At 52.9% G+C, this 11,223-nt stretch overlaps 1 protein-coding gene across 1 annotated transcript in view; it reads right to left on the bottom strand.

Moving 5' to 3' along the window:
* Nucleotides 1-11,223, bottom strand: part of PNPLA1 (patatin like phospholipase domain containing 1) — a 54,624-nt gene that overhangs the window by 8,864 nt on the left and 34,537 nt on the right. Inside the window, exon 6 of the mRNA XM_066236521.1 lies at nt 3,087-3,671. Coding sequence (XP_066092618.1) covers nt 3,087-3,671 — 585 coding nt within the window. The remainder of the gene's footprint in view (nt 1-3,086; nt 3,672-11,223) is intronic.

The following is an 11,223-nucleotide window of genomic DNA, read 5'->3' as shown; positions in this document are numbered from 1 at the left end:
CCTCCCTTCCTTCCTTTTTTTTTGGTATTTTTCTGAAGCTCGAAACGGGGAGAGACAGTCAGACAGACTCCCGCATGCGCCCGACCGGGATCCACCCAGCACGCCCACCAGGGGCGATGCTCTGCCCCTCCGGGGCGTCGCTCTGCAACGACCAGAGCCACTCTAGCGCCTGGGGCAGAGGCCAAGGAGCCATCCCCAGCGCCCGGGCCATCTTTGCTCCAATGGAGCCTTGGCTGCGGGAGGGGAAGAGAGAGACAGAGAGGAAGGAGGGGGGGTGGAGAAGCAAATGGGCGCTTCTCCTATGTGCCCTGGCCGGGAATCGAACCCGGGTCCCCCGCACGCCAGGCCAATGCTCCACCACTGAGCCAACTGGCCAGGGCCTATGACCATTGTTCTTAAAAGCTCTTTGCATGTTTTCAGAGTATGAGGATATATAACATATAGGTTAATATATAATTAATAACAAATAAAAATGATGTGGAATTTAGTCGATTCCTCTACCTGAAGTTCTTTCATTGGTGGGGGGGCTGGTGGATATCTCCAGTCTATTTGCAGTTCCTTTGTTTGTGGATCTGCCTGGAACTTTTTGTAAAGCCCCCTACCCCCAACACCGTGGCCATCCCTGTGTGACCGAGAACGTGAGCCCCTGGGGAGGTGCCTTTCTGCCCAGCTCCCACAGTGGGCTGAGAACGTTCTGGAGGCTCAGCTGGAGGCTACAATAGGGTTTCCTCAGGCTCAGCACTGCCGACGTTAAGGGACAGATAATTCTTGGTCGTGGGACTGTCCGCCTTGCAGGATGCTTAGCAGGGTCTCTGGCCTCCAGATACTGCCAAACGTCCCCTGGGGGTGAAACCGCCCCCCGCTGGGCTCTCTGTACCCCTGTCCACCCCCAGTAGGAGTGAGGAAGGCCAGCTCAGGGCCCAGGGTTGCTCAGGCACCTGGAGACGGCTACCTTTAGGCACAGGTGTGATAACAAAATCAATGCGTCTTATTTAACAAGAAGTAAGAGAGAACGTGAAACACTTGGACCAATTTTCCGGCTCGTATTGTTCTATTTTTTGTCTCATTGTGATGAAAAGAATCCAGGTAGACCTATTCCAGGGAAAGGGTCCCCCGTGACTCGGGGCAGATCAGAAAAGAAGGAGCACTTGCCACCCTGTGCGAGGTTTACCCGGCTAACTGTGGAGGCCTGGCTGAGGGGCCAGGGGGACCCTGCAGCCTGGCTGCCTTTGTCATTCGGGCTTCTCCCTCTGCCCCCGCCCTGGCCCATCCACAGTGGCCAGACAGGTGTCCTCTTCATCCCCAATGCTCCTTGCACTTTCCTTCTTTGCACCTGAGCTTCTAGAACACTCACAATCAGAAATGCTCTTTTTACTCTTGTCCAATCCCATCCCAGGGACCGTGACTGTCCATAGACTCTCGCCTATTCCAACTCAGTGGGCACCTGCCAGGAGCCTTCCTCCCCCCCCCCCCCCAGAGAGGGTGATCTATTCTCTACCAACACCCTCAGTGCACTCTGTCACTTATACAGAACTTGATAGTCTAGCTTGTATGTTTGAGGTGGGCTCCGTGTCCCCTTGGCAGGAGGGGAGAGCTCCTGACGGTGGGGAACTGAGAACCGTTCATCTTGGCAGCCCCTAGAACGGAGCTACTCAAACAGTCTGCAGCAAAGAACCAGATTTTTGCTTTGGGGTTTTTTGTTTGTTTGTTTGTTTTTTGCAGGGAGGGGAGACAGAGACAGAGTCAGAGACAGGAAGGGAGAGAGAAGGGAATCAACAACTCGTAGTTGTGACACTTTCAGCTGTTCTTTGATTGCTTCTCACATGTGTCTTGACCAGGAGAGGGGCTCCAGCAGAGTGGGTGACCCCTTGCTCAAGCCAGCGACCTTTGGGCTCAAGCTAGTGACCTTGGGCTCAAGCCAGTGACCTTTAGGCTCAAGCCGGTGACCTTGGGGTCATGTCTATGATCCCAGGCTCTAGCCAGCGACCTTGGGATTTTGAATCTGGGACCTCAGCGTCCCAGGTCAATGCTCTGTCCACTGTGCCACCACAGGCAGAAAGAGCCAGTTTTTTAAAAAATCTTATTTACAATCCATAATGGACTAGTACTTTTGTGAAATACAATCAAATGAACTGGGAAACTTCTTTGACACCATGGCAAATGTCTGTGCACATTTCTAACTGCTTACTCTCCACTTCCGCACTCACTTCACTGTGAACTAGTGACAGTCTGGGGACTGTCAGTGTCCCTTGGACCACCCTTTGAGCAGCCCTGCATGGCACAGCAGCTTCCACTATAAAAATTCACCGGAACAGCAGTTGTCAAACATAAGCGGCCAAAGGAATCAATCACCTGGAGGACTCGTGAGAAAGAAATCTGGGCCCCACCCCCCAAGTCTGTGATTCAGGTCTGCAGCATGGCCTGAAATTTCTCATTTCTAACCGGTTCTGAGGTGATGCATCACTGCTGGTTGGAAACCATGTTTTGAGAATCACTGGATTAAAGAAATGGGCAGGCCCTGGCCAGTTGGCTCAGTGGTAGAGTGTCGGCCCAGCATGTGGATGTCCCAGGTTCAATACCTGGTCAGGGCACAGAGGAGAAGTGACCATCTGCTTCTCCACCCTTCCTTCTCTCCCCCTTCTCTCTCTTTATCTCTCTCTCTCTTCTTCTCCCGCAGCCATGGCTCAATTGGTTTGAGTGCATTGGCCCCGGGTGCTGAGGATGGCTCCACAGAGCCTTTATCTCAGGTGCTAAATAATAGCTTGGTTGCAAGCAGGGCCCCAGATGGGCAGAGCATCGGCCCCAGACGGGGGTCACCAGTTGGATCCTGGTTGGGGTGCATGTGGGAGTCTGTCTTTCTGTATCCTCTCCTCTCACTTGGAAAAAGAAGAAGAAGAAATGGACCAATGTCCGATACAGTGCTCTCTTGTGGTTGCCTGTCCTCACGCCAGCTAGACCCGCTGAAGCTAGCCGCTGACCCTGTCACCGTGTTTCTCTAAAGCAATGCCTATCAGCCGCCAGGTTGTCACACCCTTGCTGAGGGGCTCCAGAGGCGAGGAAGCTGTGAGAAGCCAGAGGGCCCATACCTTGGGGCTGTGGTGAGCCCAGTTCCTCCACAGGTGACTGTGCAGGTGACGTTGAAGAACACGGAGGCGATGTGTGAGGTGCCCCCACCGCTGAAGGCCCCCAGGGTGGCCTGTGTGACCTAGATGACTGGGAAGGTGGGGGTTTGGGTGGTGATGCCGTCAGCTGTACCTGCTGCTGTGGTGACACAGGTGACAGAGCAGTTGCTGAGCGGGGTGACGAGGGCACTGCCGGGAGTGACGCCGGTGGCAGGTCAGTTGGAGAATGTGATGGTGAAGGGGCCGGCAGCGCTGCAGGTGACCGCTCAGATGAAGAGAGAGGCGGTGGAACAGGTGACGTCACAGGCCGCCCGTGGGTGGGTTCAGGTGTCTGTCCGGGTGGGGACGCAGGGGGGCCACTGCTTCCTTCTCGTTGGGGAGCCAGTTGCGCGCGAGGTTGTACGGACTTTGCCCGACTGGCTCGCTCTGTTTGGGCGCTTGGCTGGCTGCGTTCAGGACACTGGTCCCCCAGGGCGAGTTCAATGCGGCAGAACACCTCCACCCGCGGGAAGATCACTCTCTTGGAGGGAGAGTTAAGGTAAGCGGCATCTAGGAAAGACAGAAATGTAGGCCCCGGGTGGCGTCACTAACCCCCAACCTCAGCGTGGTGTTGCAAAAAATGGTTTTCCAAATTCTTTTCTTTTAATTTTTTTAAAAATTACTTATTAATTTTAGAGAGAAAGGAATGGGGGGGGGGGAGAGAGAGAAGAGACATCAATCTGTTCCTGTGTACGCCCTGACCAGGGATCGAACCCATTACCTTTGCGTTTCGGGACGATGCTCTAACCCAGGGTTCCCCAAACGTTTTACACAGGGGACCAGTTCACTGTCCCTCAGACCGTTGGAGGGCCGGACTATAAAAAAAACTATGAACAAATCCCTATGCACACTGCACATATCTTATTTTAAAGTAAAAAAAACAAAACGGGAACAAAAACAATATTTAAAATAAAGAACAAGTAAATTTAAATCAACAAACTGACCAGTATTTCAATGAGAACTATGGGCCTGCTTTTGGCTAATGAGATGGTCAATGTCCAGTTCCATACTTGTCACTGCTAGCCGTAACAAGTGATATGATGCGCTTCCAGAGCCGTGACGTGTACATTCCACGTCACCAGAAGTAGTGCTGTACCTGAGCGACGCTGCGCTTTGCACCACATACAGTACTCCAGGAGCACAGGATGTGCTCCTCTCACTGACCACCAGTGAAAGAGGTGCCCCTTCCGGAAGTGCAGTGGGGCCAGATAAACGGCCTCAGGGGGCCGCATGCGGCCCGTGGGTCGTAGTTTGGGGACCCCTGCTCTAACCACCTGAGCTATTCAGGCAGGGTGGTTTTCCAAATTATTTTCCTAAATAGGATTAGTTTTCACCAATGGCCTTTCTCTACTTACCTGAATTTACACTTGTATTTTTTTGTTTTGTTTTGTTTTTGTGTATTTTTCTGAAGCTGGAAACGGGGAGAGACAGTCAGACAGACTCCTGCATGCGCCGGACCGGGATCCACCCGGCACGCCCACCAGGGGGCGACGCTCTGCCCACTGGGGGGGCGATGCTCTGCCCCTCCGGGACGTCACTCTGTTGCAACCAGAGCCACTCTAGTGCCTGGGGCAGAGGCCAAGGAGCCAGCCCCAACCCCCCGGGCCATCTTTGCTCCAATGGAGCCTTGGCTGTGGGAGGGGAAGAGAGAGACAGAGAGGAAGGAGGGGGGGTGGAGAAGCAGATGGGCGCTTCTCCTGTGTGCCCTGGCCGGGAATCAAACCCGGGACTTCTGCACACCAGGCCGACTCTCTACCACTGAGCCAACCGGCCAGGGCTCATTTGTATTTTAATCCAAGTGTTTGGGGATTAATTCACTTTTTCAGTGGCTCTTTACCGAGCCTCGGCACATGCCGGGGGTTATACCAGCCACTGAGGAGGTGAAGGTGACGATTCCTGGCTTCCTGGAATTTACCATCCAGTGCAGGGACAGGCACCGACCACCCAGGTCAGCTCAAGTTTTAATCGAGAACAAATGTTCGGTAAGGGAGGGGTGTGGCGTGAGGAGAGAGGGAGGCAGGGAGGACTTAACTGGGAGGCTTCCCTGAGGGAGGGACAGGTAAGCTGAGATCTGAAGATGGGTGGTCCAGGGGATGCTCAGGGTGGGAGGGGGACAAGCATTCCAGACAAGAGGGAACAGCATGCATAAAGGCCACAGGTTGGAAAGAGCATGACTAGGAGGTTGAGGGCCCTGAAGGTGGTGTGGCTGGAGCCAGGGTGGGGCACTGTGGTGGGGGACAGGCTTGAAGGGGCCCAGGAATCAGGTCACACAAGGGCTTGTAGGCAGCACCGAGGGCCCTTGATTTTCATGGAGACTGTGAGGACTTCTAGGCGGGGAGGTGCTGACCTGACTCTGGCTTTGACAAGGTGGGTTTGCGTGGGTTTGGGTCTCAGAGAAGAGATGAGGGTTATATGTATAGTTGGGAGCCCCATCTATGGGCGGGAACTGAAGCTGTGACGGTGGCCGTGTGCTCTGTGTGTGTGTGTGTGTGGGTGGGTACTTGGAAGGGTAGAAGCGGAGCGAGAGGGAGGGAGGGGCCTGGACTGAGTCAGGAAGGAGACGGGGAGAGGGACCCCGGGCAAGTTTTCTAAGATAAGCAAGACTGAGGTAGATTTAAAAGTTTCTGGTAAGAGAAATCCCAGACTGAGAGAAAATATTTACAAGAAATATTTCTGACCAAGGGCATTTATGTAGAATACATAAAAACTCTTAAATGAAGAAACAAACAATTCGGTTTTTTGAGTGGGCAAAAGAGCCACTGACAGAGCCCCCAGCTGCCAAGGATGGGACAATTTGAGGAAAATAAAGAGTTGAATAATAGCCCAAAGCATCCATGAGTTCATACATCTAATAAGTAAAAGGGGAGGGGAGACAAGTCTTCCATGCAGAAGAATTCCAAATAATTTATGTAGACACCTGACCTCAAGGAAATGGAGAGTAACTCCTCACTTTTCCAGAATGAGCCGGGCACAGTGACATCCTTCCCAAAGGCCCGGCATGGAAAGAGCAGGAAGAGGAACTTCCCGGGGGAGAACCTGGCAAGCACCCCTGCAGTCAGGCGGTCAGTCAAGGTCAAGGTCAGCAGCGACGTGTCACGCAGATCGCCCCCCTGGACACAGCTTGCTGAGCATGGCCCTCTGCCTCTGCCGTCTTCCTCCCTCAAGCCCTAACCCCCGTCTAATCACGGGGAAACAACAGACAGACCCCAACGGGCAGACCTGCGACACAATATCTGGTCTGGTCTATAAAACCCGCCGAAGTCATTGCGAACAAGGAGAGTCTGAGAAACGGTCACAACCATGAGGAGCCTAAGGAGACGTGACAGCTACGGTGATGTGCTGTCCTGGGTGGGATCCTGGATCAGAAAAAGAAGATCGGGTATAAACTAAGGACATCTGAATAAAGTATAGACTCTGGTTGATAATAATTTGTCAGTATTGGTATAGATATAGATATAAGTATAGATATAGGTATAGGTATAGGCATAGGTATAGATATAGGTATAGGCATAGGTATAGATATAGGTATAGGTATAGGTATAGATATAGGCATAGGCATAGGCATAGGTATAGATATAGGTATAGGCATAGGTATAGATATAGGTATAGGTATAGGTATAGATATAGGCATAGGCATAGGCATAGGCATAGGTATAGGTATAGATATAGGTATAGGTATACTATAACGTCTAACAAACGTGAGATGTGAGAATAAGAAAACCTGGATGTGAAATGTATTGATACTCCCTGTACTATTTTCATATTTTTGCTATAAATCTAGATCTACTCTAAAACAAAGAAAAACTTATTAAATGTCTAGGGGGAAATGGGCCAAAGACTTGGACAGATGCTTCACCAAAGAAGCTACTTGGGCCCTGGCTGGTTGGCTCAGCGGTAGAGCGTCGGCCTAGCGTGCGGAGGACCCGGGTTCGATTCCCGGCCAGGGCACATAGGAGAAGCGCCCATTTGCTTCTCCACCCCTCCGCCGCGCTTTCCTCTCTGTCTCTCTCTTCCCCTCCCGCAGCCAAGGCTCCATTGGAGCAAGGATGGCCCGGGCGCTGGGCATGGCTCTGTGGCCTCTGCCTCAGGCGCTAGAGTGGCTCTGGTCGCAATATGGCGACGCCCAGGATGGGCAGAGCATCGCCCCCTGGGGGGCAGAGCACCGCCCCTGGTGGGCGTGCCGGGTGGATCCCGGTCGGGCGCATGCGGGAGTCTGTCTGACTGTCTCTCCCTGTTTCCAGCTTCAGAAAAATAAAAAAAAAAAAAAAAAAAAAAAAAGAAGCTACTTGGACCACTAATAAGCAAATGAAAAGGCTCTCCAACGCCATTGGTTATTACAGAGTGGCAAATTCAAACCACAGTGAGAGATCACTAGGCACCTAGTAAAATGGCTAAACTTAAAAAGACCCACCAGGCCCTGGCCGGTTGGCTCAGTGGTAGAGTGTCGGCCTGGCGTGCAGAAGTCCCGGGTTCGATTCCTGGCCAGGGCACACAGGAGAAGCGCCCATTTGCTTCTCCGCCCGTCCCCCTCTCCTTCCTCTCTGTCTCTCTCTTCCCCTCCCGCAGCCGAGGCTCCATTGGAGCAGAGATGGCCCGGGCGCTGGGGATGGCTCCTTGGCCTCTGCCCCAGGCACTAGAGTGGCTCGGTCGCAACGGAGCGACGCCCTGGATGGGCAGAGCATCGCCCCTGGTGGGCAGAGCGTTGCCCCTGGTGGGCGTGCCGGGTGGATCCTGTTCAGGGGCATGCGGGAGTCTGTCTGACTGTCTCTCCCCATTTCCAGCTTCAGAAAAATAAAAAATAAAAATAAATAAAAAGACCCACCAGTTGATGAAAACTGGGGAAACAGAAACTCTCACCCACCGCCGGTGAGGACGTAAAACGATAGCAACCACGTTGGAAAATAATTGGGTGGTTTCTTGAAAAGTCCAACGTACACTCTGGGGCTAGCCCTCAGTCCACGGACATCCAGAAGAATTGAAAACTGAATCTCAAAGAGCGCCTGGCACACCCAACGCCCACTGCAGCGTTATTTATAATCGCCAAGAGGTGGGAGCCACCCACAGCCCACTGGTGAGCAAATGGGAAAAGACAACGTGGTCAATACTCACGCTGGAATGTTATCCAGCCTGAAGAATGAAGAACATCCTGTCACACGCCACAACACGGACGAACCTTGAGAATATTGTAAGCGAACTCACCAGTCACAAAAATGACAGACACTGCATCCTATCTCAAGTAGTCAAACTCAGAGAAATAGGAAGTAGGGTGCTGGTTGCCACAGCCTAGGGGGAGGGGAAATTGGGGAGCCGCTGGCCAATGGGTGTGGAGTTCCAGTTCTGCCAGGTGGACAGTTCTGGAGGCCGGCTGCTCAACGAGGGGAACAGGCTTGGTACTGAACTGAGCACTTAAAATGGTTAAGATGGTAAATTTTATGTTATGTGTCTTTATCACAATTTTATATACACAAATTATATATAATTATATAATATAATTATACATAATTATATATCATTTTAATTTATATATATAATACATCTACTGCATGATCTAGTCATCCCACTCCTAAGCTATTTACCCACGAGAACCCAAAGAGTGACGTCCATACAAGACGCATAGGGAGTGTGCACAGGAGTTCTATTCATAATAGCCCCCGGTGGTTACGACTCAAATGTTCCTACACAAGCGAATGGCTAAATGAACTGTGGTATATTCATACCGTGGAATGGAATGTCAGAACAGACGAACTATTTACACCGTGCGATAACATGGATGAATCTTAGAATCATTGCGCCAAGTGGAAGAATGCAGACAAAAAAGAAAAAAAAAAAAAGACTTCACACTATAAGATTCCAGTTATCAAAAAAAAAAAAAAAACCCTAGGAAACGCAATTCATCTGTCAGGGCAGAAAGTAGACCAGGGATTGCTTGGGGGTTGGGGCTGGGTGAGGGAAGGTGAGAGGGACACGAAGATGCTTTGGGCAGGATGGATTGTTCTCTGTATCCTGATTGTGGTGCCATTTCACAGGGGTGTGTGTGTGTGTGTGTGTGTGTGTGTGTGTGTGTAACCATCCAATTGTGAGAGGTCGGCAGGAGGGGAGCGAGAGAAGGAAGAATGGCAGGAAGGCAGGAAGGAAGAGAAGAAGGGAAGAGGGAAAGGCAGGTTTGGCTGGATGTGCCTCGATGCCACAGGGCTATGTTTAGATATGGCGTCCTCTGAGCTCCAACCTTGCTCAGCGCCCACACGCACCCGTCTGGGTGGGGAATGTGGGTTTCCAAGCACACCAGGAAGCAGGCCCTTCCCTGTGGCAGGAGGCTGCTGCCAGGGAGCCCCGAGTGGAGAGGGAGACCTGCCCAGCGGCAGGAAGAAGGAGGTGGGAGCCCTTAGGAGGAAGGAGGAAGATGGGCCAGGGTGTGAGCTGAGGAGTTGAGGGTGACACCTGTGGGTGTGGCTTCCTGTGGAGCTGACCCCTCCCCTCCCACCCCTCCAGGAAGCAGGAGGCAGAGGCTGGAGTGGGCTCCCCTTTTCTGTTCCCAGATGGCAGGTGGGGATTAAGAGCGCACTTATTCAGGCTGCGTCAGCACCCCCTGCTCAGTCTGGAGACGGGAGATGAATCTAGCCCAGCCAAACCCACCAGGATTCAGGTGGTGGCGCTCAAACCTGCACTGAGAAAGCCAGGCACACGCCGGTGGCTGGAGGAGGTGGCCAGCCTGAGACATCATCTCCCTTGTGAGCGGTGCCAGGGCCATTGGGAGACCCCGCACCCTCCATATACTGCCCCCGTTAGAAAGTGGCTGCCATTCAAATTGCATCCATAGGCTCAGGACCACCATTCATACCTGTGAAAATGTCCACACCAGCTAAGGGTGAGAGGGCGGGGGAGGGGAAGGCACTGGGTTCCTCCCAGAGGTGGGAGGGTGGAAGGAGGCGCTATTGAAAAATGGGGGAGACTAGAGATGCTTCCACCCACTGGGTGACTCTCCCCAGGGCTTCCCCTGAGGGAAGAGAAAGGAAACATCCTAGGGAGAGATCGGTCTGGAGTAGCCAGGCTGTACCCTGGGGGGCTGAGGGGTCTCCTGGTGCAGGGAATTGGTGTTTGCTGCAGGATCTGAGCCCCCAATCAGGGGACCCCCACATTCCGAGTCCCCAGCTGCACTGGCACTGAAGAGAGCGTGTAGGGGCTCCCCGTTGGTGGCAGAAAGGACCCTAGGCCCTAGCCCCCCTCTATTCCTGAGACCCCATCTCTACCCCCACTGCTACCCCTCAAGTCATTCACCTTTTGGATAGTTGGGGCTGTCACTTTGTAAATGTGGGGGATGGGAGAGTTGTCAGAGCAGGGGCAGGGTTAGGAGGAGTCTATCTTGCAGAGAGGTGAGAGGAGGGGCCTTCTCCGAGGTCAGAGGGCCTGGACTGACTGTGGCAAGGACATAGAACTCGGATGTCCTCAGTAAGAATGACCAGTTATTTGAGCACTGTGCTAAGGGCTGTGTGTGGCTCCTTAATCTTCACAATAACCTCTCAGCCCCTTAAACAGATCCATGGTCAGCAGCCCCTTCATACGGATCAGAAACCTGAGGGCCCAGGAGATTAAACATGGTACCTGCACAAGGTCACACAGGTGGTGGGTGTCAGGATCCAGAATCTAAACCCTGATTTTTACAGATTAGAAAACCAAGACTCAGAGAGCGGGACTGATCCTCCTGAGCCCACACAGCTGGAAGGACAGGAGTCTCAGCGCAGGCCACCAGCCTGGGAGCCCCAGCTCCCTTCTTCCTGCACTCCTGCTCCCCACCCCCTCACCCCCACCGGGAGAAAGGACCCAGGAGAAACGGAAGAGTAGGGTCAGGGGGAGCTTGGGAAAGCAGCAAGCAATTTGAAGGTGGAGAAAAGTGACTACATCTTAGGGAAAAAGAACCTCATTCGCCTGACCAGGCGGTGGCGCAGTGGATAGAGCGTCGGACTGGGATGCGGAAGGACCCAGGTTCGAGACCCCGAGGTCGCCAGCTTGAGCACGGGCTCATCTGGGGCTTGAGCAAAAAAACTCACCAGCTTGGACCCAAGGT

This window comes from Saccopteryx bilineata, chromosome 1, assembly GCF_036850765.1.
Source record: "Saccopteryx bilineata isolate mSacBil1 chromosome 1, mSacBil1_pri_phased_curated, whole genome shotgun sequence".
In the NCBI taxonomy this organism is placed as follows: domain Eukaryota; kingdom Metazoa; phylum Chordata; class Mammalia; order Chiroptera; family Emballonuridae; genus Saccopteryx; species Saccopteryx bilineata.
This window is presented reverse-complemented; position numbering and strand designations above follow the sequence as displayed.